At 55.3% G+C, this 25850-nt stretch overlaps 2 protein-coding genes and 1 pseudogene across 2 annotated transcripts in view; 1 reads left to right on the top strand and 2 right to left on the bottom strand.

Annotated features, from left to right (window-relative positions):
* LOC141725878 (uncharacterized) overlaps nucleotides 1–6838 on the bottom strand; it is a 135199-nt gene extending 128361 nt beyond the window's left edge. Inside the window, exon 1 of the mRNA XM_074530040.1 lies at nucleotides 5497–6838. The gene's annotated coding sequence lies outside the window, so the exon portion shown is untranslated. The remainder of the gene's footprint in view (nucleotides 1–5496) is intronic.
* On the top strand, nucleotides 5807–10340 carry LOC102068490 (class I histocompatibility antigen, F10 alpha chain). The gene is made up of 8 exons (XM_074530064.1): nucleotides 5807–5914; nucleotides 7312–7575; nucleotides 8248–8523; nucleotides 8751–9020; nucleotides 9106–9198; nucleotides 9297–9328; nucleotides 9448–9480; nucleotides 9984–10340. The coding sequence occupies exons 1-8, from the start codon at nucleotides 5848–5850 to the stop codon at nucleotides 10131–10133; spliced, it is 1185 nt and encodes a 394-aa protein (XP_074386165.1). The 5' UTR covers nucleotides 5807–5847; the 3' UTR covers nucleotides 10134–10340.
* Nucleotides 10341–12213: 1873 nt separating this feature from the next.
* On the bottom strand, nucleotides 12214–14823 carry LOC141725780 (class II histocompatibility antigen, B-L beta chain-like; annotated as a pseudogene).
* Between the last annotated feature and the right edge of the window lie 11027 nt (nucleotides 14824–25850).

Here is a 25850-nt window from a genome sequence, read left to right as displayed (position 1 = left end):
TGCTCTGCCGGGAGCTGCTGGATCAGCCGCCATCAGCCATCTGGGGGCTGCCCACGCTCCGCCTCGGGCTCCACGGGAACATCCCCCTCTGCCGATTCCGGCAGCAGACCCTGCCCACACTCCCACCGAGCCTCGGCGGGATATCCTCCCCTGACCCCGTCCTGCTCTGAGTTACGTCCCCTTGGTAACGACAGCTCCGGCTGTTCAGGGAAACTCTCTCTCTCTACAGAAAGCACCTTATCAAAACACTAGGAGCGCAGTTAAAAGACAGCCCTCTCCAAATTCTTTCCCAAAACACGGGAGAAAGGCCATAGAAAGTAAAAAAGTGAAAGAGTTAGATGAAGGGATTGCTCTATTTCCGTTCACAGAGGTTCCCATGGGAGGGATGCGCTGCCCCGCCCCGCGGGAGCCACCAGCGCCCCTGCCGGCCGTGCCCGGAACTGCACCCAAGGGGAAAGCGCCGCAGCCCAAAGGCCGGGACTGGCTCCGGGCTCTGTTTGCTGTCAGTGCCGCAGCTGTTGCTGTTTGTTTGCTTTATTATACACACTAGTAAAGAACTGGTATTCCCATTCCCCTATCTTTGCCTGAGAGCCCCTTCATTTCATTAGTCTTAAAATTAAGAGGGAGGAGGTTTGCATTCTCCATTCCAAGGGAGGCTTTTTCTGCCTTCCCGAGCAGACACCTCTCTTGTAAAGCAAGACAAGCACCCACAGGCACTGAGGGGGCTGCAGGAGGAGCACAAGAAGGCCCTGCAGCACTTGGGCACAAAGGCACAGCAGGTGAGTGCAAGAAGGGAGCAGCAAAAGGCCAAGCTGAAGGCAAAGGCCAGGGCACAGTTCCTACAGCCCCCGAGGGATCAACCCCAGGGCCCAAGGGGGCCCCAGCACCCAGGGCACGGCTCGGCCACAAGCACCTGCCACAGGCATTGCCCTCCTCGGAAGGGGAGAGCCCACCCAAACAGCCCCTGGCAAGGAACCAGGGCTCCAGCTGCAGGGCACAAGGACACTGCAAGCACAGACAGCAGCACCCTCAGCACCAGCAAGTCCACCCCTTGATGCACATGGATTGCCAGGGCTGGCACAGCTCCCATCACACCAGGGACCCTCCACACTGCAGCCCTTGAGAACATTCAGGGTGGGTCTGCATTGAGAGGAGGCATTTCCTGATGGACACAGCGGCCTCTCAATTAACTCTGAATCTTAGATCGAAGGGGGAAAAATGCTAAAAATATGTGTGATTACAGAGGGGATAAGTGGGAAAAGTGGGAAAGATGTATGGTTTTACTCAACCACTAATAGTAGATCTGGGAGATGGATTTGAAATGCATGAATTTTTATTTATTCCTAATTGCTGTAATGATTTCCTGGGAAGAGATTGAATCACTAAACTCGGAACAAAAAACTACCTCTGTGTCAAATGTCTGGTCAGGCCTATTCTGAGGTGAACCCAGAAATGTGGGCAGCCCCAGGGAAAGAGGGAAAATTAGCTATGGAGCCTCTCCAAAGCACTCTGAAGCAACCAGGACAAGTGGTGTCTAAAAGCAACACCCTGTTCCAGGGGAGGGAAGGAAGGGGAATCAGACACAGCGCAGGTCACCACCCCATGCTCAGCTCAACCCGCGCAGCTCTGGGTGCCTGTGAGAGCCTGGCACTGAAATGCCCTGAGCAGGAAGGCTTCAATATCTTCTGCTGACACCATGGCACCTAACAGGGGGGCAAAAGCAATTCTCACTGCTTCAGCAACCACTGCAGCAGATATCAAGGGATATTCTCCCACAGCAAGCTGGGCGGGCACAGAGCCTGCCCTGGCACTTTGCTGCTGCCAACACCCAGCCAGGACATCGGCTCCTGCCTAAGGAGTGCAGAGCAGCACCACTGGTGGCCAAGGGGCCCATGCCAAGTGTCCCTGAGGCCAGAAACAGCCGCCAGCACAGCTCAACACGGGGGGACCCCTCAGCCTGGCCTCAAGGGCTCTGAAGCCCCGGAGATTTGCACTTCCCGCCTGCAGCAGGAAGATGGGAGGCCGCCCCTGAGCCTGCCCTGAAGGCAACGCAGCAGCAGCCAGGGCTCCACAGCGGGCCAAGCCCCTGCGCCTGCCCACAGATCCTCGCCTGGAATCCTCTGCAATCCTGGCCACCCTCCTCTGCCATCTCCAGCCACTGGGGCCAAGCCTTGCTGCCACTGCTGCAGCTTCAGCGCTGCCTGGGCCTGCACTGCCACAGCTGCTGGGGAACACCAGGGCACAATTCCACTCTGGGGCTCACTCACACCCACACTCTGGCCTGCCTGCCATTGCACTGCTGCAAAATGTACCGATTTCGGTACTTTTAAACCTTATTTCTCTACTCAGGCTTGGTTTTCTTTGCACTGGGGAAATGAATTTTAAAGGTTGTTTTTAAAGGGTCTTACACTGCTAAATGGAGATGAGTTTAACACCTGAACAGACTGGGAACAGCACAAAAGACACCCACAGAGATAACGACCAGCAACAAAACATCAACATTGCCCAGCAGCAGGAAGAGAAGCTCCATTCCAGGCAGCCTGCAGAGGAGCTTTAGAAATGCAAATGAACACTGCTGGGCAAAGTGTAGACAATGCACCTGGGTCTCTTGCCCGGGGCAGGAATTGGGCTGATTCCCTCTGCCCCTCACCCCAAGCTCTGCCTGCTGGCACTGATGGAATTTGCACAGCTCAAGGCAGAGCCCAGGGGGAGGATATCTGACCCTGCAACACAAACGGGTGAAGCTGCAAAGGGAAACAGCACATGGAGAATGTTGGGAAACCTACACCATAAATAATTAGGGGGAATCATCCCTCTGCCCACTCCAACATGTGCTGGCACTGTCTATGTTATATAGGGTATAAAAGAGCAGTGGGGGTTTTTGCTACCAAAAATTCAGGGAAATCAGTTGGGAATCCAAGTATTTGATGATTTTGTTAGACAAAAGCAGTCAACTGATGCAGCTCTGGCTGGAGAGAGTGGCCAAAATCGGGGAAAAGATGAACGGCCAGCAGAACAAATCCTACAACACCATGGACCAGGCCCTGGGAACCCGAACCAATTCATATCAGGATCCACAGAACCCATTTCTCATTTCAATGGCATCATTAGATTACAAGCTGTCCTTGCAATAATAACCAACCAGACAGCTCCAGCTCCTGACCTTCCTGCTGACCAATCCACTGAAATGAGGAACACAACACTTAACCATGGGATGGGATCAGATCAGCTGTTAGCAGAAAAAGGAGGAGTTTGTGGAAAATTAAATGATTCAAACTGCTGTTGGCAAATACATGACAAAGGAAAAGTGGTGAAAACAAAAAAAACCAAACCAAAAACAACGGAAAAATTAAGCAACTCATGTATGGATTGAAACGCAGAAAGAATGGGAATTGGACGCGGTTTTGTGGCTCCCTGGCAGACCATGGGTTAAACGAATGCTGTTTCTCCTCTGATGTGCTACAGCAACTCTCATCTTTTTACCATGATCCACACCTTGAGAGTGCAGCTCATTCAGCAGGGGACCGAGTCACCTGGGATTTGCAGATAAGGAAGTAACTGGGCGAAACCACCAGCTGCAATAAATGTTACTAATTAAAAGGGACTGCTGCTCACACAAAGTCCCGCTGAATTCCAGAAATTCCAGAAGAACAAAGACTTAACTAAGCCGTGAATACCGGCTGTTATACAAAAGTGGGGATGCACATTAACGAGGACATGCAGTTGGCGGATCGGGAGGTCTGAACCTTCCAAGTACCTCAGCCCGTCGGCAAAGGGAGAGGGAGATGAGCCGGGAAAACGAGGATACAAAGGAGGCTGCGAACTACAACAATGGCAGAGAGCGCACGGCAAATGCCCCAAGGCCTCTCCCTCTGCCCAGCAATAAAGTCACTTTTACAGGACTCCTCTGTCTCCTCTGGGCACAGAAACCTCCGGCCACGGCAATTTCCCCGCACAGCCCCAGGCATGGGGCAGCCCCCTCTGTCCCAGCCACAGCAACCGGGCCGAGCCAGTGCTGCTCCGGCAGCGGCTCCTGCCGAGGCAGCGGCCGCAAGGAGACCGCGGGCAGCCGCTCCCGCAGCGCCCTCACGCCAGCGGCAACACGGGCCGGACACGGCACAACGAACCCGCCCGAGCCCCCTGCCGCCCCCGAGGCCCGCAGCCAGCCCCGAGCCCCCGCACAACCCAGCGCGGCTCCCACCTGCGCTGCGGCCGCCTCCGAGCTCCGCCGCCGCCTCACCTGTCCCGGTCACTCCCAATATGTTCCAAATCACTCACGGTAGGATCCCAGTTGCCCCCAACACGGTCCCAGTGGCTCCCAGTCATGCCCTGTGTGGTTCGTTTCACTCTCAGTCCCTCTCAGTAAGAGCCCAGTGTGGCCCCAGTCACACCTTACACAATGCCATTTACCCCTGCTGTGGTCCCAGTTGCTCCCAGTATAAGTCCAGTCACCTCCAGTATGATCCCAGTTACTCCCAGACACTCCCAGTACTATGCCAGTCACTCCAAGTGTCACCCCATCAGTCCCAGTATAATCCCAGTATGACCCCAGCATGGGCCAGCTGCTCCCAGTATGATCCCAGTTGCTCCCTGCATTATTCCATTTCTCCTCTTCATGCCTACCACAGATCTGATCACTCACAGTATGATTCCAGTCAGTCCCAGGATGATCCAAGCCATTCTCAGTCCCTCCCAGTATATCTCAATTGTCCCCTGCATGCTCCCAGTAGCCCTCAGTGCTGGCCCCAGTATATCCCAGTATGGTCCCTGGTGCCCTAGTTCTGCTCCCACTGAGTTCTTTTCACAGTCTGTTCCTGTCCATCCCAGTCTGTCCCAGTCCCTCCCCAGCAGCTGCTGCCAGATTCCCAGATTTCCCAGATCCTTCCCCCACCCCCACCCCATTCCCGGGCACTGGGATCCCCCAGCACCCCCTTATCCTGCACCAACACCCCCCTGCACCCCCTTTCCCGGGTATCCTCCTCTCCCAGCCCCTGGATCCCCCGTTTCTATGACCCCGGGGACCCTCGGGGCCCCATTCCCAGCCAGCCCGGGGCACCTCAGCCCCAGCCTCCCTTTGCTGGGAAACCCGGCCTGAGCACGGGGCTCTGCGGCCGCTCTGGGATTTGTGATCCCCCAAAGGAAAGGGAGAGAACAGCAGAGGGAGAGAGAGAGGAGGATATTGGGAATCAGGGCTCGGGTCCCAGCGCCCAGCCCTGCTCCGCCGGGGGTGGGACCCGCACCCGCAGGAAAAATTGGCTCCGCTGCTCGCGGTGCTTTCCCGGCTTTGGGCCGAGCCCAGCGGGGTCCGGGCAGAGTTTGAGCGCAGGGCCGGGAGTTCAGCACAGCCCGGCCCGGGGGTTTCGTAGGGAGCGGCCCTGGAGGGTCCCAGGCGAATCCCCGAGAGTTCCCGCAGCCCCGTCAGTGCTCTGGGACTCCCTGCACCCCTCCCTGCCCCTCCCGCCCTTCCCAGACCCCAGACCCGCCCTTTTCCTTCACCTTTGCACCCCCAGATGTCCCCAAATTTCCCTGTCCTCTCAGTTCTCCACTCCCGGCGCTTTCTTAAGGGGGTCCCAGGTGCTTCTCCGAGGGCTCAGCGGGGATCCAGAGGGATTCTCTGCAATTCCCCCGTCCCCTCCCCACCCCGCCCTCCTGGGTCCCTTTCGCTTCCGCGTCCCAACTTGCGAGACCAGGATCTGCCCGGCGACCGGTGACATCACTGACAGATCGGGCTACCATTGGTGGACAGGAAATAGCGGGGCCAATGGCAGGGCCGGATGCTGCTCTAGGAGCACGGCCATGGCTGGGGCGGGGTCAGGTCTGTGGACGGGGCCGCAGCCGAGCAGCGCCATGGCTCCAGCGCTGGGTCTGGGGCTGCTCTGGGGGTTCCTGGGGGACCCGGGGGGCGCGACCAAAGGTGAGTGGGAACCCCGAAACCAGGAACCCTCTGAATTTCCATGATCGGGCACCGAGACCCTCCTGAACTTCTATTACCGGGCACGGGAACCCCCATAGCCCGATTTTGGGTGCTGTAAGCCCCCTCAATCCCCTTCTTCAGCACCGGCACCTCCCTGTACCCCCTCATCTGGCACCAGGACCCCCCTGAACTACCATTCCTGGGCACTGGGACACCCCTGAATCTCCATTTTTGGGCACCGGGATCCCCCTGCATCCCCGTCAGTGTTCTGGGACGTCCCTGCCCCCCTTTTCGGGCATCCCGCCCTTCCCAGACCCCAGACCCTTTGGACCTTTTCCTTGGTCTTTGGACCTCCCAGAATTCCCAACTTTCCGTGTCCCCTCCGTTTTCCACTCCCACCGCTTCCCGAAACGGGGTCCCAGAGGGAGCCTGGGGTCTCAGGGGGTCGCAGGGGGGATCCAGATGAACTCCCTGGAATTCCCCGTTTCCCCCGTCCCCTCCCCACCGCGTTCCCTCGGTCTCTTTCTCTTTTCCGTCTCCCAAGCTGCGTCCCCGGGATCTGCCCGCCTCTCCGAGCCCCAGACCCCCCTTCCCGTGACCAGGGACCCCCTGGAGCCCCATTTCTGCCTTTCCCAGCTCCCAGACCCCATTTCCCTCAACACCGGGGACCCCTGGACCCCCTTTGGTGGGCACAGGGACCCCCTGGATCCCCCATCCCACCTCTCTCAGTCCCTTCATTGGACCTTGGACCCTTCCAGGCTCTCCCAGTGACGCTTCCTGACTCTTGGACACCCCCAGACCCCCCAATCTCTGCGTCTCCCCAGTTCTCCACCCCCTGTGTCCTGCTGGGGGGAGGTTCGTGGGGGTCCTGAATTTTCACTTCTGGGTACCAGGACCCCCCTGCACTCCCTTATCCAGTACCAATCCTCCCCTGCACCCCGTTTCTCATCCATCCTGCCTTCCCCAGTCCCCCCCTTTTCCTTGACCCTGAGACCCCCTGGACCCCCATTCCTGCTTTTCTCAGCTCCCAACTCCCCTTTCCTCTGCATCAAGGACCCCTGAGCCTCCCATTCCCAGCTCTCTCCACCCTGTGACCCCTTTCCTTGGCACTGGGGATCCCTGGACCCCCTTTTCTTGGCACAGGGATCCCCTGGAACCCCCATCCCACTCTCCCAGTCCCTGCACCTCCTCTCCCCTTCCGTAACCCTGGAACCCCCTGAGCCCCCATTCCTGGACACCAGGACGCCCTGCAGGCCCCTTCCTGTCCGTCCCACCTCTCCCACCCTGCACACCCTTTCCTTGGCCCCAGAATCCCCAAGCCCCTTCCCAGCTCTCCAAGTTCCCCTTTCATTGATCCATGATCCCCTCAACCCCCCCATATCTCCGTGTCCCCCTAGTTCTCCACTCCCTGCGTTTCCTGGATGTGGGGGTGTCAGAGCCCAGTCCGGGGATCTCCCAGTACATGCAAATGGGGTTTGTGGATGGGATCCCCTTTGAGCGCTACGACAGCGAGCGGGGCCAGCTGGAGCCGCTGACGCAGTGGATAAAGGATGGAGTCGAGCCAGAATATTGGGAGTGGGGAACCCAGATCGATGTGGGGAACCAGCACGTAGCTGCCAGGGGCCTGGAGATACTGCGGGAGCGGTACAACCAGAGCAGGGGTGAGTGGGAGGACCTGTGGGGCTGAGATGGGGATCCATGGGGCTGGAATGGGGATTCATGGGGCTGAGATGGGATCTATGGGGACAGGTTGGGATCCATGGGGCTGGGATGGGATCTGTGGGGCTCGAATGGGAACTGTAGAGCTGGGGTGAAGATCCATGGAGCTGGAATGGGATCTATAGATCTCAGATGTGGATTCACAGGACTCCAAGGGACTGAAAATGGGGATCCATTAGGTTGGGATGGGATATTTTGTGATCCATGGGCTGGGATATGGATCTGTGGAGCTGGGATGGGATCAATGGGACTGGGATGGGATCTGTGAGGCTGGGTTGGGATCCATAGGGTTGGGATGGGGATCCATGGGGCTGGAATGGGATCTATAGGTTTCAGGTGGGGACTTACAGGGCTCCAAGGGGGTGAAATGAGAGTTCATTAGGCTGGGATAGAATATCTCATGATCCATGGGTTGGGAATCGATCCATGGAGGTGGGAGATCTGTGGGGCTGGGTTGGGATCCATGGGGTTGGGATGTGGATCCATGGGGCTCCAAGGGACTGGAATGAGGCTCTGTGGGTCTCCATCAGACTCTGGGGCTCAATAGGGCTGGAATGGGGCTCTGTGGGGCTGGGACACAATTCCATGGGTCTCTGTGGGTACGATCCCCCCAGGTCTCCACACCATACAGTGGCTTTCTGGCTGTGACCTCCTGTCTGACGGGAGCATCCATGGGTCCCACCAGATTGGCTACGATGGGCGGGATTTCATCTCCTTTGACCTGGAATCCGGGAGATTCGTGCCGGCCGACAGCGCTGCTGAGATCACCAGGAGGCGCTGGGAACAGGAAGGGACCGAGGCTGAGAGGCACCTGAATTACCTGAAGCATGAATGCCCGGAATCGCTCCGGAAATACATCAGATACGGGCAGAAGGAGCTGGAGCGCAAAGGTGGGAACGGAATTCCTCTGAGGGATTTGAGAATAGAGAACTTGGGAACATGGGAATTCCTGTGGGAATTCCAAGGGTAGATCTCCTCTCCATCCCATTCCCATGGAATTTCAAGGGCAGATCTCATCTCCATCTCATTCCTGTGGGAATTCCATGGGTAGAACTCGCCCCAGTCCCATTCCAATGGGAATTCCATGGATGTCTACCACCATTATCCCATTCCAGAGCCCCCGATGTCCACGTGTCCGGAAGAGAGGAACACGGGACCCTGATCCTGTCCTGCCACGCGTACGGATTCTACCCCAACACCATTGCAGTCAACTGGATGAAGGGGGGTGAAACCTTGGATCAGGAGACGGAGTGGGGCGGGGTCGTTCCCAACAGCGATGGCACCTTCCACACCTGGGCCAGGATCGAGGCGCTGCCGGAGGAGCGGGAGCAGTACCGGTGCAGGGTGGAGCATCCTGGAATGCCGGAGCCCGGGATCTTCACTTGGGGTGAGGCTGGGAATGTGGGAATCCGGAATTTGGAATTCCCAAATGGGGATTTTCCTCACCCTCCTCACTGTCCCGCATTTCCCAGAGCTGACATCTGGCGGGAATCTCCCCGTGGTGGTCGCTGTGTCCGTCATCGCTGCCATCCTCATCGGATTCGGCATCTGGAAGCTCCAATCCGGTAACACGCGGGATAGGGGTTGGGAAGGGACACAGATCCACCCGGCACCGTTCTGGGAATCCTGTGCCACTGACGCTGATCCCACTTTGTTTCCACAGGGAGGAGGGACAGGAATGGATACCGGCAGCCGGTGAGTTCCAATGGCAGATCCAGCTCTAGATCCCCTCTGTGCGGATCCCAGGATGGATCCTGGGGTTAATCCTGGTGTGTGATCCGTGCTGGAATCTCACGGTTCTTCTTTTTCTGCAGGAAGGGACATGGGAACCAGCATCTAGACCACAGGTATGGAGCAGGATCAGGGTGGGATTCCAGAGAGGGATCGGGGCAGGATGGATGGACTGGGATCAAGGAGGGATTCTGGATCAGAGCAGGATCGAGAGTGGGATCAGGTGGAATTGTAGAGTGGGATTTGGGCTGGATTATGGAGTGGGCTCAGGAGGGATGGATGGAGCAGGATTGGTGTGGGAGGGATGAAGTGGGATCAGGGGTGGATTCCAGACAAGAATCAGGTGGGATGGAATGGAGCAGGATCAGGTTGGGGTTCCAGAGAAGGATTGGGGCAGGATGGATGGGGCGGAATGGGGGTGGGATGGATGGAGCAGGGCTGGGGCAGAATGGATGGAGTAGGATCGGGTGGGATGGATGGAGCAGGATTGCAGCAGGATTGGGGTGGGATCACATGGGATTCTGGAGCAGCTCCTGTTCTCCATGGGCTCCAGCCAGGTCCATCCTGTGGAATGGGGACAGGGACAGGGTGACACTGTGACCCTCTCTCATCCTGTCAGGAATCACTGCCTGAGCAATCCACGGAGCTGGATCCAGCCCCTTCCCTCTTCTCAGGAAATCTGAGAGCTGCCACCGGAGCTGATCCTGCTGCTCCCACTCACCTCATAACTTTTCCTGACAAATCGGTTTCCGATATTCCAGTGTTTTAAAGGCAAGAACCACAAATATTCATAATTCTTCACTTCTGGTGTGAAATGATCCTGCTTTGGGCAATAAATCCTGCTTGGGGCAATAAATCCAGATTCCCTCCTGCAGTGTCTGGCAGTTCATCTCTGGGAGCCAGGAATGGGAATGGGGTCACTGGGACAGAGAAGGAGACACTGGGAGCAGGAATGAGGACACCAGGAGCTGGGATAGGGGCAGCCAGGAGCAGGATGGGACCACCAGGAACTGGGATGGGGACATCAGGAGCTGGACTGGGACACCAGGAGCAGGATGGGGACTTGCCAGCCACACCTGGCTCCATCCCCTGGGATTCATTTCCCACTCCATGTCCCATGTCTGAGGTGTCCATGGGAGGGTTTGGCCACATTGGGCTCCTGGAGGGGCAGTGGGATGGGGGGAGGGGTCAGGCCAGGCCTTGTTGTCCCCAGAGGTCCTTGAGTGTCCCAAAAATCAGGGCTCAGGATCTCAGAGAGGTTCCCTGGCCATGACCACGGCCATGACACGAGCATGAGATGGCCGTGAGAATGACCATGAGTGACACAACCCTGAGATGACCATGACCATGGGATGACCATGACTGTGACCATGACCATGACACAACCACAATCCTGACCATGAGATGATTTTGACCAAGAGATGACTGTGGGTTGGCCATGGCACAACTGTGGCCTTGAGGTGACCCTGACGTGATTGTGGCCATGAAATGACCATGAAGTGACAATGACATGATTATGAGATGACCATTACAGTGGTGCTTAGGAAATGCCCATGACCATGACATGACTATGACCATGACCATAACATGACTGTGGCCATGAGCTAACCACAAGATGACCATGACCATTTCATGACTCTGAGCATTTCATGACCATGACACAGCCATGAGGTGAGCAAGGTCATGAGGTGACCATGACTTAACCATGGCCATGGGATCATAAAGACCATGAGATGAGCAAGAGATGACCATGGCCATGATGATGGTCACATGAGATGACCATAAAAATGAGACAACCATGAGCATGAGATGATTGTGACCAAGAGATGACCATGAGATGACCACAACACAACCATGGCCACGAGACCATTGTGACCATGAGGTGATTCTGAGATGACCATGACCATGACCATGTGATGACCATGACTGTGAGATAACCACAACCATGACAGCATCAAGACCATGACATGATAGTGAGCATGTGATGGCCACAAGATGATCATGAAATGACCATGACCATGCAATGACCAGGACACAACAATGACCTTGAGATGACCATGACCATATGATGACCATGACCATGGTATGAACTTGACAGAACTATGACCATGACTGTGAACATGACCATATGATCATGACCATGAAATTATGGTGATCAGGAAATGATCATGATATGGCTGAGATGACCCTGACTACGAGATGACCATGATCATGAAATGACTAGGACCACAGGATGATCATTACAACGATATAACCATGACTGTGAAATGACCATGAGCATGAGATGATTGTGAGCGAGAGATGACAACAACACACTGAGGCCGTGTGAGCATGAGGTGACTGTGATATGGCCAGGAGATGACCATGACCATCAAAAATGGTGATCAGGAAATGGCTGTGACCATGACATGGCACAACCACAGCCATGAGATGGCCATGAAATGATTTGGCCATGAGCTGAGCATGAGACAATCATGAGATGACCGTGACCATGACACAACCATGATCATAAGATAACCATTACAGTCAGATGACCATGAATGTGACCATGCCAGGACTGTGATCATGAGATGACCACGAGCATGAGATAATTGTGACCAAGACATGACCACAATGCAACCATGGCCATGTGGTGATCTAGACCATAAGAATGATGGCTTACATTGTAGCTTTCATATTTTCCATATTCTGTACTGTGCTAGTATATAACTCTGAACTTCATATCAAGCATTAGCAAGTTCTCTTGAGAGTGCCAGCAGGGCTGGGGGAGACACAAACCCCCTCCCCCCACCAAAATCAGCGGAGCGGGGGGTCCCGGCCCATGGGGAGGGGCTGCGGCCGCCGCCGGCTCAGGAGCTCTGTGGGCACAGAAAAGGGGGTGACACCGGGCTGGGGCCCCGGCGGGAGTGCACACGCTCCGCCACGGCGGGGATGCCACCCCCGGCACCGGCCCTGACCTTCTTGCGCAGGGAGAAGCCGAGCCCCAGCGCCAGGAAGACGAAGCCCAAGATGAAGCCCCCGATGCCCATCAGCATCTTGCTGCGGGCGGCGTCCAGCGGCATCTCTGGGGTGTCCGCAGGGCTCAGCACCCCCAAAACCTCTCACCGACACCCCAAGCCCCTCCCAGAGCCCTCCCTGTGGCCCTCAGCCCAGCCAGGGCCCCCTGAAACCTCCCCCCGATCCCTTTTTGTCCTGCCCAGGAGCAACCAAAGCCCCTCCCGTCCCTCTCAGCATCCCACAGCACTCTCCCTGTGCCCCAGGACCCCCAAAGCCTCTCGCAGTCCCTTGGCAGCCCCAGCAGGACTCAGCCAGAGCCCTCCCAGGCTGTGCCCAGCACAACTGAGCTCATGGCGAGCCCCACTTTGCCATCGCCGATCTTCTTCCAGCCCCTCGGGGCTCGCTGCGATCCCTCCCAGTCACACCCAGCGCCCCCAAACTCCCTCACAGTGCCCACCAGGATCCCCACCCAGCCCATTTCACCCTCCCCAGCATCCCCCAAACCCCTGCCCAGCCCTTGCCCAGCCCCCAGCCCCTCTCCCAGTCCCAGCCCGGCTCTCTCCAGCTCCCTCCCAGTGCCTCCCAGTACTTGCCGAGTCGCTCTGCCAGCGCCCCCAGGGGCTCCCCCGTACCCCAGTGCCGCCTCAGGGGCTGCTCCAGGCTGACGTGCTCCACCTGGCAGCTGTAGCTGAGCCCGCGCCGGGGGGGGGTTTCCAGCAGCACCAGCAGCTGGTAGGTCCAGTCCCCGTTGGGGACCACGTCGGTGGCCACCACGTGCTCCGAGAGCTCCTGCTGGCCCTGGAACCACCTCACCTGGATGGCAGCAGGGTAGAAATCCATCACGGAGCAGAGCAGGCGGCCGGGGCCGGACTGGGAGCTCGAGGGGGGCACCAGCGAGATGGACACGCTGGGGGGCACTGGGAGAGAGAGCGAGAGAGAGAGCGGAGACACACTGGGATCAGCTGGGGGGCTCTGGGAGAGAGAGGGAAGTGCTGGCGTGGGCTGGTGAGGGACTGGGGATGGACTGAGATGGGTTGGGGTGGCACTGAGAGAGATGGGAGGGAATGGGTGGCACTGAGAGAAAGGCTAGAGGTCTGAGAGTGAACTGGGAATGAAGTGAGAACAGACTGGGAATGGGCTGCGAGGGAATGGGAGGGACCCTGGTGGCGCTGGGAGGAACTGGGGATGAAGTGCGCGGCACTGGGAGGCCGAGTCCAGCGCGGGGCACTCGGCGCTGCGGGTCTACCTGGCAACAGATGAGTCATCAAAGGGTCGCGTTCTGATTAGATGAGAAGCGTCAGCTTTACGCGTGGCTGAAATGGACGCGCGGGGTGGCGCTGAGAGGGACTGGGATGGACTGGGGGAGCCATGGTGGTCAGTGACAGGGACTGGAGGCCCCGGGGATGAGCACAAAGAGGGCTGAGGGCTCTGGGGCGATACCCGGGGATGTTTTGTGGGGCTCCAGGGTCATTGGCAGGGCAGGGCCCGAGGGGACACGCTCTGCCCCGCGCTCACCTCGGCGCTCGGTGCTAAACGGGCGAACCTCCTTGTAGTTGTTACGGACAAACCATGTCCACCACAGACCGTGCGTACTCCAGTGTGGCCGGGTTGCTGTTCCAGTCACTGGCCCACCCCTCCCCATAGCGGGTGAACCCCACTTAGTGCCCCACGTCGCTGTCGAACATCACGAACTGCTCCCGGTTGTAGATGTACCTCTGCACGAACCTCATCTTCTGCGTGCCGTTAATGAAGTGAAACACGGACATTGCCAAAAACTGGAACACCCCTGTGACAGCAGGCCACAGCTCAGGGGGTGCCCCCCAGCACCCTCCAGCAGCACCACCAGAGCTTCGGGAGCCACACCGGATCCCCACTCCGCAGTCCCTGTGCCCCACGGCCGCCATGGGACACTCCTGCGCGCGCTGTGGCTTCCTCTTTGCCGCCCTTCCCCCATTTCCCCTTCCACATCCTCTCCTTTCCCACATCCAGCCACTCCCAAATCACTTTTGAGGTCCCATTTCCCCATTTTCCCACAAATCCCACAATCCTCAGCCCCCTCGGGCTCAGTTTTGAGGTCCCCCCTCCCCTTTTCCCCTCTTCTCCACCCTCTCCCACCCCTGCCTCCCCTCCCCCCACCCCTCAGCCCCTCCCGCTCTCCCTTTGGGGGGACCCCTCCTCCTCCCCCTCCTTTCCAGGCTCCCCCCTTCGCCCCCTTTTCCCCCTTCTCCCCCCCCTGTCTCAGCGCCTCCCGCCCCCCGCTCACCCGAGAGCTCCGCGCCCGCAGCCGGGGGGGCTCCCAGCACCACCAGTGCCACCAGCAGGGCCCCAGCTGCCGCCCCTCGCCCCATGGCCGGGGCCGGGCAGGGAGCAGCAGCCCCAAAGCAGCCGCGCTGCGCTGGGAGCGCCAGTCCGGAGCAGGGCGGGCTCGGCAGCGCCGCGCGCTCTCATTGGCTGCCGCCGCTTCTGGGCAGCGACCGGCCACGGGCTCTGCCCGGCAACCGAGGAGGCAATCCAACGTTCAGAGCTCTCATTGGCTAAGGCGCCTGCTGCCTGGGGTCCCATTGGCTGAGGCCTTTCCGGGACGCTGCAGCCCCGGGCTGGGGGTTTTTTGGGGAGGGGGAACCTTGAGGCGCTGGGCAGGTGGGGGTGGGGATGGAGAGACGCGAGCTGTGCTGGACCAGCCAATCAGAGCCGCTTATTTCAGATTTTGCCCCTGTTTTTGGGTTACTGAGCTCGTTCAGGATTTTCTGTTCGGATCCCTTTGTCCCGCTGTCCTGGTTTGAAAAGGAAGTGAGATTTTGGGATGCTGTGGTCAAACCAATCAGTGCTCAGATTTGAATATTGGTGCCTGGTGTGGCCCCTGAGGACAAGGAATCACCTCTGAACACACAGGGGGTTAAAAGTAGAGAACTCCCAGGGGAAGGTCTCTTGCTCTGTGGGTGAAAGGTTCAGAGCTGCCCTGCCCGGCTGCGGGCTGGGTGCGGGAGGGGAAGCCATGCGGCCGGGTGAGGGGAGCCGGGCATTGGACAGAGAAGGGAGGTGAAGGCCCCTGCAGGATGGAAGGGTGGAGGAGCACTGAGAGGCATCGGGCAGCTGCCACAGAGAGAGAGAGAGCCGTGTCTGTGCCTGTGCCGCCTTGAAATTTGCCATCTTGTGCTGGCAGCACAGCCGAGAAGGAGAAGGGGTGCAGAGAGAAGGTGCCCGGCAGGGCCAGCGTGGGAGTTCTGGGCAGGCAGAGCCCGAGATTTTAACCCTTTTCTTGGATGATGGAAACCTTACAAATGCTGATCCTCCTGGAGCTGAATGAGAAGAGAGAAAGGGGTGAAATAAGAGAAAATGGGCAAGTGTGATCAAAGTCCGTACAAGTGAAAGATGTCAGAAGAAGCTGAGAAGAATCCTAGACAGGAGGAGATGATGGAGTGGCCTTTGGCTGGACTTTTCTTGTATAGCCATGGACAGAACCATTTTTCCTGTGACAGAGAGACTGCATTTAGGGGGAGGCAATGGCTTGGAGCCAAGAGAGTGCAGGGATGTGATGTGAAGGAGCGGCATGAACGGAGATGGATGAGGAGGGTGGTGGTGCCCTCTGCCTTCAGTGAGGAAGAAGATCTTTGTTCTTGAGACCCCTCGGCCCCAGGGGGTGATTTTGGGAGGGACAGGTGTCCCAAAAGTGAGAGACTGTGTTCATTTTTGGAACTGGGCAAAGCATCCTTAAAAGGGGAACCCCAGAAGCAGCTCTGGTGCGTGTGCAGTGGTGAGAGCACTGGGCATGGAAGGAAGATGTCACCATGGGAAATGATCTCCGGGCGGTGCCATGTGTGACACGGAAACACAAGAGGTTTCAACCGTGTTTCTTGGGGAAGCCTATGGCACAAGAGGGACTCCTCTCTCCTTGATGAACTGAGAGTTGATTATCTGAGGAGTGGTGATGGACTGACAGTTGGTGTCCTGAGGGGTGGCAACTGAATTGCGAGTCCAAGGTTTTGCCTTACTGTGATGTATTGGGAATTTGGTTGGGGGGAGGAGGAATGTCTGGAAGGTTTTCATTCTTTCTGTGTGTTTCTTTTATATATTGTAAATTAATAAAGTTTCTTTTCTTTGTATTCCGCAGCTGGAGCCTGCTTCGCTCTGTTCCTGGTCACATCTCACAGCAGACACCAGGGAGAATGTATTTTCATGGGGGCACTGGCATTGTGCCAGCATCAAACCGTGACACCAGGGAAAATGGCTGCTCGTGCCAGTCCCATCTCCATCCCCCATGGGAGGATCCACGCTGGATAATCCCGGGTGACCCCCAGGGTCAGAGCCCCCTGTGTTGGGAACACACCTGGCTGGGGGTTCCACATCTTCCTGGCCCCCCCCGTGGACACCGCGATGAAGGCCAGGGGGTCCCCGCTACTTTTCCTGTTTCTGCTCCTCTCCTCATCTCCCCCTTCTCTTCCCCCGGTTCAATCACTCTCCCCAACACCGTCCCCTGGTCCTCCTCCCGCCTCCTTCCCCTCTTCTCTCTCACATCCCCCGACCCTTCCTCAATGGCTTCTTGAAGGTTCCAGTTCCATTTTTCCTTGGCTACGGCCTTGAGGGCTTGTCCAGCTGACTTCACTACTGCACTCTCAGACTGAGAGTGGGGAATCTTGGTGCTTGGTTTCCTCATTCCAGCTGCCTTTGACAGGGTTTGTTTCTGTCCTCAGCTGATTTTGGCCTCTGCGCTCAGCTCAGCCCTGAGCAGGACCAGCACAGCTCCATGGTGGGCACTGCTCACTGGAGGGCCCCAGAAGTTGTGACCAGATCTCCTTATGGCCCCAAGGTGGACATCTGGGCCTTTGGCACTGTGACCATTGAGATGGTGGAAGGAGAACCTCCTTACTTCAGGGAAATGGCAGCCATGGTAAGAGGCAAATTCTGCAGTGGCTGCAGAGGCCTGTGAGCACAGGGGGACCCTGCACTGGGAGCAGCAGCTGGAGGTTTCTGCACATGGGAAAGGAATTCCCAGAGGACTCCAGCCTCCAAACAGAAGAATATTCTTCACTCTCCAGCAACAATTTGCTTTGGGCTTTATGTTGTTGCCACTCTTCTGGCTGTGAGGATGACCTGGAAATGTGAAGCAAGTGCATCAGCTCTAATGGTACCTTGCAAGAAAACCCCAAACCAACCCCAAATCCCGCCCCCAAACACAACAAGAGTTCTGCAGGAGCTTCTAAAAGACATTTTGCAAGGAGATCTCCCCTCTGACTCTTCTCACTGGGAAACTTGTTGAGAACATGAAGATGATTGTTTAACATCCCCATAGTCTAACATATTTCTTTCCTAGTCCAAGCTACTTTCTCTGTGTCACCAAGCCTGAGCTTTCAGCATCACAAACCTCCTGTGTCTTGCCTGGCAGTTTGTGGGATGGGGCATCAGGAATGCATTTACTTGAGTGTCAGTGGCACTGCAGAGATGCACTTGATGTAAGAATCCTCTGAAATAACACAGGCAGACCACACTGACTCTGGAAAATGGCCTGTAAAGCTGGTGTCCACATTTGGAGAAGCAAAATGTGCTATTTCGGATGGAGGTTCCTACTGACAGAGTCAGCCAATGGAACTGGCTCTCAAGGCGAGATCATTTGGATGTTGCAGTGGCTGTGGCAGCCCCAGGGTTTGGGTTTTTTGGCTGGCATAGCAAAATGAGCTGTGAGCAGCATCTGTGGCAGGGAGGAAAGTGCCCCTGGAGCTGGGGCTGAGGCCCCGGGGTGGATGTGAGCCCGCGTGGGTGTGAAGGGAGCTGGCAAAGCGCTGAGTTTGCTTTCCCTGCAGGCTCGTGCTCTGATCCGGCAGAACGGGAGCCCGCAGCTGCAGCAGCCCCGGCGCCTGTCGGCTCTGCTGCGGGACTGCCTCGAGTGCAGCCTGGAGGCGGACGAGGAGCGGCGCTGGGCTGCCCAGGAGCTGCTGCAGCTGAGGGCCAGGGGCTGCAGGGGAAGCAGCAGCGCCAGGGAGGGCTTTTCTTGTGGGGCCCCCTCCGACAGTCTCCAGTCTGGCTGCGTTCCACACGCAGAGCAAGCAGAATCCTCGCCTGCTGTGGCTTGGCAGGCTCCTTTGGAGCTCATCTGGGCCTGGTGCCCCACAGCGAGCAGGGACATTTTCAAGCAGCTCAAGGGGCCCAGAGCCCTGCCTGACCTGAGCTTGGATGTTTCCAGGGAGGAGGCACCTCCCACATCTCTGGGCACCTTCTGTCAGTGTTTCCCCACTCTGCTGGTTAAAAAATTCTTCCTTAGATGTAACCTGAGCCTGTTTCCCTCTCCTGTGTTTCAAAGCATTTCCCTTTGTCCTCTTGCAACAGAGCTTGTGAGGAACTTGACTCTGGAAAGTAACAGTTCATTTCTTTCCTTTTTATCCTTTGGGCAGCACACATTTTTATCATCAGCCAAGCCTCTCTCCAGCCTGACCCTTCTGATCACTGCAGCGAAGCTACTGAGGGAGCAGCAGAGGAGATGAAGCCCTTGAGGACAGCTTTCAGTTACAGTAGTCAGGTCAACTAGTTATTTATGGTAGTTAGCACTGGTAGTTAGCACTGGTAGTTAGTTATGGTAGTTAGCACTGTAGTTGGTTATGGTAGTTAGGACAGCCTGTTTGTTATGGCAGTTTTCGGATAAAACTCTCTTAACCCTCAATTGCTGTGGTGGTTTGACCAGGAAGACGTGGGAATTCTGGGAGGCTGTGGTCAAACCAATGGATGTTCGGAGTTTGATATTGGCACCTGATGTAGCCAGTGGGGTTTGGACACACCTCTGAGAATACACAGGGGTTTAAAAGCAGAGCTTCGGCCCTGAGAGGCCTCTTGGGACTTCAAGGGACGGAGGTCAGACCTCCCTCCCCTGTCCAGCCGCTGCTGCTGGGCGGGGGAGGGGCAGCCATTTGGTAGGCTTGGGCCTGGACAGAGATGGGGGGTGAGAAGGCCCTCGAGGATGGAAGGGTGGAAGAGCCCCAAGAGTCAGCCCTCGGGCAGCCATGTCCCCCCCCAGGAGGGAGAGAGAGGAGAGCCAGCGTCTGAATGTGATAGCAGCCGGCCAAGGAGGAGAAGGTGGGGGAAAGAGTGCCGGCCGGCCGTAGCGACAGCGTGTGTGGGAGTGCCGGAGTGCTTCGGGACAGACAGAGACTGAAAGTTTTAACCCCTTTCTTACATGATTGGGGCCTTGCAAAAATGCTGATCCTCCTCAGAACTGAATAATAAGGGAGATAGGAGATGAGACAAGGACCTGGCCCGAAGGATGTGGAGATGACTGAATGGGGAGAGATGATTGGAGTGACCTTTTGGCTGGACTTTTCTTGTGTAGCCATAGACTCATTTTATTCCTGTGACACAGAGACTGCGCTTGGGGGGAAGCAGTGCCTCAGAACCAGGAGAGTTCATCGTGGGGACCCCTCGGCCCCAGGGGGTTGGAAAAATATGGGTTGGACAGATGTCCCAAAGCAGAGACTGTGCCTTTTGGAGTGAGACAAGGCATCCTTAAAAGACAGCCCTAAAAGCAGCTCTGGTCCATGCACAGTGGTGAGAGCACTGGGCATGGAAGGAAGATGTCACAAGCGGCAAAAGGACTTTCCGGGCGGTGCCGAAGTGACATGGAAGCACACGAGGTTTCAGCGTGTTCCCAGGGAAAGACTATGGAACAAGAAGGACTCCTCTCCTCTTCATGAACTGAAGTTTGAGCATCCTAAAGGGTGCTGCCAGGCTGGGCAGATGGTAATTTGGGAGAATGTATCGGACTGGGAAATTCTGGTGGTGGGGAGGAGAAAAGTGTTTTTGTAAGGTTTTCCATTTTTTTTTTTCTTATAGTTTTTTTTCTCCTGTAGTTTAGGTAATAAAGTTTTCTTTATGTTTTAAGCTGGAGCCTGTCTTGCTTATTCCTGGTCACATCTCACAGCAGACACCAGGGTGAGGGCATTTTCATGGGGGCACTGGCTCTGTGCCAGGCCTAAACCATGACACTCCATTTCCCTTCAAGGGCAGGAACATCTTTTCCTGGATGGAAGCTGGAATTGCAGACTTTTGGAATGTGTGCAGGGCAATACGGACTGGGATCAAACATGGACTGGGATCAAATATGGACTGGGATCAAATATGGACTAGGATCAAACAGGGACTAGGATCAAATAGGGACTGGGATCAAATAGTGACTGGGGTCAAATATGGACTGGGATCAATTATTGATTGGAATCCTACAGTGTGAGATAAACTGGACTGAGCTTATATAGACTGGGATCAAATACGGGCTGGGATCAAATTTGAATTGGGATAAAAAATGGACTGGGATCAAATATGGACTAAAATCAACTATGGACTGGGATAAACTGGACTGGGATCAAATCAGGACTGGGATCAACTTTGGACTGGGATCAAATATGGCCTGGATCAAATATGATGGATTTTATTGACTGGGATCAAATATGGACTAGGATAAGCTGTGGACAGGGATCAAATATGGACTGGGATCAAATATGGATTGGGATCAAATGGACTGGGTTCCTACAGACTGGGATAAACTGGACTGAGATTATATAGATGTCGCGGTTTGAGAGGAAGTTAGTTTTCTGGGATATGAAGTGGTCAGGCCAATAGGTGCTCACATTTGAATACTGGCACCTGGTTTTTTTGGCCGCTGGGGACATTGGATACGCCTCTGAGAACTCAGGGGTTAAAAAGCAGAGCACTCCCGGGGGAAGCTCCCTTGGGTTCCAGTGAGGGAAGCAGGTCGGGCCTCCCCTGCCCAGCTCCTGGCTGGTTTGGGGCTGGGTGAGGTAGGCCTGGCCTTAGGATGGAAGGGTGGAAGAGCCCCGAGAGGCATCGGGCAGCCACAACTCCCCCCCAGGAGACAGAGGGAGACAGAGCGCCTGTGCCACCATGAAATTTGATATCCTGTGCTGGCAGCACAGCCCGGCTGGCGGAGAAGGGCGGGGGAATGCAGCGAGAAGGGGTCCAGCAGCTGTGGGAGCTTTGGATGGGCAGAGCCCGAGCTTTTAACCCTTTTTTGGACAAGGAAAACTTTGCAGAACATTAACCTTTCCTAGAAGAGAGATAAGAGATGAAATGGAGGAAGAAAATGTGCAAGTGTGAAGGTCTGGGCAAGTGAAAGATGTCAGGAGAGTAGAGAAGAATCTTAGGTGGGAAGAGATGATGGAGTGGCCTTAGCTGGACTTTTCCTGTATGGCCATGGACAGAACCATGTTTCCTGTGACACAGAGACTGCATCCAGGGGGAGGCAATGGCTCAGAGCCAAGAGGGTTCAGTGTTGGTAACCCTCGGCCCCAGGGGGTGAAATTTGGGGAGCACAGGTGTCCCAAAGGTGAGACTGTGCCCTTTTTGGAATGGGACAAAGCATCCTTAAAAGGACAGCCCTAGAAGCAGCTCTGTCCATGTGCAGTGGTGAGAGCACTGGGCATGGAAGGAAGATGTCACCATGGCAAATGATCTCCAGGCGGTGCCATGTGTGACATGGAAACACACGAGGTTTCAGCGGTGTTTCCTGGGGATGCCTATGGCACAAGAAGGACTCCTCCCCTCTTGATGAACTGAGAATTGATTACCTAAAGGGTGGTGATGGACCGAGAGTTGGTTATTTGGGGGTAGATGTATTGGAAATTTGGTGGTGGGGGGGAGGAAATGTTTTTGGAAAGTTTTCATTTTCCCTGTGTGTTTCTTTTTACTTAGAGTTGTAGTTTAGTTAATAAAGGTTTCTTTTCTTTATTTCTAAGTGGGGGCCTGCGTTGCTTATTCCTGGTCACATCTCACAGCAGACACCAGGGTGCATATATTTTCATGGGGGCACTGGCATTGTGCCAGCGTCAAACCATGATACCTATGCTGCCAGCTGGCCTTTTTCCACCTCTCCAGCCATCCCCACAGAGCATTGGCTACCATCCATGAATCAGTGTAGAGGTAGAGCTTTGGACATTTCTCTCCCTTAGCAATGTCCAGGGCCAGCTGAACAGCTTTAAATTCTGTAAGTTGACTTGATCCACCTTCTCCTTCAGCGGCCTCTGCCACCTGTCGTGTGGGGCTCCATACAGCTGCTTTCCACTTCCGGTCCATCCCTACGATGTGACAGGAACCATCAGTGAAAAGAGCGTAGCGCGTTTCCTCTGGGGGCAGTTGGTTATAGGGAGGAGCCTCTTCAGCCCATGTCACTGGTTCTTGTACCTCTTCATCAGTAAGACCAAAGTTCTCACCTTGCAGCCAGTTTGTAATTATCTCCAAAATCCCAGGGCAATTCAGGTTTCCAATATGGCTGCACTGTGTGATAAGAGCAATCCGTTTACTCCATGTAGCGTCAGTGGTGTGGTGGGGGGTGGGAACCTTTCCTTTGAACATCCACCCCAGCACCGGTAGTCGGGGTGCCAGGAGGAGTTGTGCTTCCGTGCCAATCACCTCTGAGGCAGCCTGGACTCCTTCACAGGCAGCCAAGATTTCCTTCTCTGTGGGAGTGTAGTTGGCTTCTCACCCTCTGTAGCTTCGACTCCAAAATCCCAGTGGTCGGCCTCGAGTCTCCCCAGGCACCTTCTGCCAAAGGCTCCAGGACAAGCCATGGTTCCCGGCTGCAGAGTAGAGCACGTTCTTCACCTCTGGTCCTGTCCTGACTGGGCCAAGGGCAACTGCATGAGCAATCTCCTGCTTGATCTGGGCAAAGGCTTGTTGCTGCTCAGGGCCTCAGTGGAACTCGTTCTTCTTGCAGGTTACCAGGTAGAGAGGGCTCACGATCTGACTGTACTCAGGAATGTGCATTCTCCGAAAGCCTATGGCACCTAGGAAAGCTTGTGTTTCTTTCTTATTGGTGGGTGGAGACATTGCTGTGATCTTGTTGATTACTTCTGTAGGAATCTGATGCCGTCCATTAATAAGGCCTCTGATCAGCCTTATCATGAAGCAGAGCCTTGGTGCTCAGGATCTCAGTCCCTGAGGAGGGACCAGGTCCCAAAGCCAGCTCAGGCCAATGCCGCGGGGCTACCTTTCTAGCAAACCTGTTGATGTTCAGCTCTATAGTGATTAGCAGCTCTCAGGACCTCAGCTCTTTGCTTGCTAGGTAGTGGAGCCCCGGGCTTGAGGCAGCAGCAGACGGAGAGAGGAGAAGGAGAAGGCAGAAGCTGTTCCACAGAGAAGGCTTTATTTGGGGGTCCGCGAAGGGTCTCAGCTCTTCTTCTTCTGAGCTAGTAGGGTACAGCATGCTACTTTTATAGGCTTGGCAAGTATCCAAACTTGACCAATGGCAAGGGATTAGGGGGACCATAAAATGACCGATAGGTAAAGGCTACCATGGCATTGCCTTACATGGTCATAGAGACAGTTTATAGGGCAGATGTCCATGGAGTCAGGAAGCTTCCTTGCTGCTGTGTCAGCATTCCTTTTGTTAGATTCTCCATGGTGCTTTTGCTAAATGTATGGGGTTTACTACAGTCCATCTTGCCACTTCACTGCCAGGAACTGAATCTCACGAGCTGGTCCCTTTACCTTGACTTTTTAATGGCAAAACCAGTTCCCAGGAGGATTTGGATGATTTCCTTCCCTTTCTCAAACACTTCTGCAGCTGTGCTCCCCTCACACAATGATGTCATCAATATACTGCAGATGTTCTGGAGCCTCACCCCTTTCTAATGCAGTCTGGATCAGTCCATGGCAGATGGTGGGGCTGTGCTTCCACCCCTGGGGCAGTCGGTTCCAGGTGTACTGCACTCCCCTCCATGTGAAAGCAAACTGAGGCCTGCATTCTGCTGCCAGGGGAATGGAGAAAAATGCATTGGCAATGTCTGTAGTGGCCAAGCACTTTGCTGCCTTGGACTCCAGCTCGTACTGGAGCTCTAATTTGTCTGGCAGGGCAGCACTCAGTGGTGGAGTCACTTCATTCAATGCACGATAGTCCACAGTCAATCTCCATTCTCCTTCAGACTTTTGCACAGGCCAAATGGGACTGTTGAAGCGTGAGTGGGTCTTGCTGACCACACCTTGGCTCTCCAGCTCTTGGATCATTTTGTGGATGGGGATCACAGCATCTTGAGTGGTTCTATACTGTCGTCGATGCACTATGGAAGTGGCAATTGGCACCTGTTCCTCTTCTCCCTTCAGAAGTCCTACTGCACATGGGTTTTCTGACAGTCCAGGCAAGCTGTTCAACTGCTTGACACCCTCTGTCTCTACAGCAGCTATTCCAAATGCCAGCCTGAGTCTCTTTGGGTCTTTGAAATACCCACTTCGGAGGAAGTCTATACCTAAAATGCATGGGGCTTCTGGGCCAGTCACAATAGGGTGTTTCTTCCACTCATTTCCAGTCAGGTGCACCTCAGCTTCCACCAAAGTGAAATCCTGTGATCCCCCTGTCACACCAGCAATAGAAACAGACCCCGTCCCCACATGTAATCCTTCTGTAAGCCACCAAGGTCCTTCAGGGAAAAGGACTCAATATTTGCATCTGATCTTGCACCTGCTGCTTTGACTCCTGATTTTATGTCAGGAGGCATTGAGGTTCCTTCTCATTCATCATCATCATCCTCATCATCCACTGGTCAATTGGTCTTGTCAGTGCATTTCCCACTTCTAGTACTGGCAGCAACAGCCATTGGTTGAGGCTTATTTTCTGGTTTAGCTGCTGGCTTAGGCTCACTATCTGGTTTGGCTGCTGGCTTCGAGCCTGGGCTGTTGGCTGCAGCCTGAGTCACCGGGACAGTTGCTGATTTATCTCCCTGCCCCCCTGCCTCTCTCTGCTGCCTGACAGGATCTAGCAGTGAGTGATGAGCACAAGCCAGGGCCCAGCTCACTGCAATGACCTTCCTCTCCTTAGGCTCATCCTGGTACTTCTCTTTCAGATATTTCCCCACCTCAGCTGGGTTCTGAATTTGTTCATGGGGAAAATCCCAGACTGTAGGGTCAGAGTATTCCTTCAGGATTTGGCCCATATCCTCCCATTTCCCACACCACTTAGGATTTTCCACACCGGGGTCAACTCCTGAGTCAGGGGTCTCATCAGCTCGTCTAGAAATCTCAGTCCTCATCCTAGAGAAGCAGCAGGCTGCATAGAGGAAGGTTACCAGATTGAATACCAGAAAGATGGTTTCTTTAACATTTAGGGGAAATTGAACATCCTTCACTAGTGATGCAACAGATTCATAGGAGAAGAAGGAAAGCAGAGGCTGAAAAACATCATTCCCTCCTGCTCCTCCTGCAACAAACTGGATGCATAACCATAGCCACGAACCATTCATACCTGGAGCAGACCCCAGCATGTTTATAAACTTCTTGCACATCATTGCCACCAAGCCCAGCAGGATAGCTACTCTGGTCACTGCCCCTCTGCCATAAAAACTACATATTAGGGACAATACTAAAGCTATTTCTGGATAAGAAAATAAACCTAGGGACCAGAGAGGTATTAAAATCTCAAAAAACCTAGGGACCAGGTATGCATGCAAACCTTCACCCCAATAGACATTATGAATTAAAAAACCATGGCTATTAGCTGATTTAA

The sequence above is a fragment of the Zonotrichia albicollis genome, chromosome 31 (assembly GCF_047830755.1).
Source record: "Zonotrichia albicollis isolate bZonAlb1 chromosome 31, bZonAlb1.hap1, whole genome shotgun sequence".
Lineage (NCBI taxonomy): Eukaryota > Metazoa > Chordata > Aves > Passeriformes > Passerellidae > Zonotrichia > Zonotrichia albicollis.
Note: the sequence above shows the minus strand (reverse complement) of the source record. Positions and strands in the feature narration are given on the sequence as shown.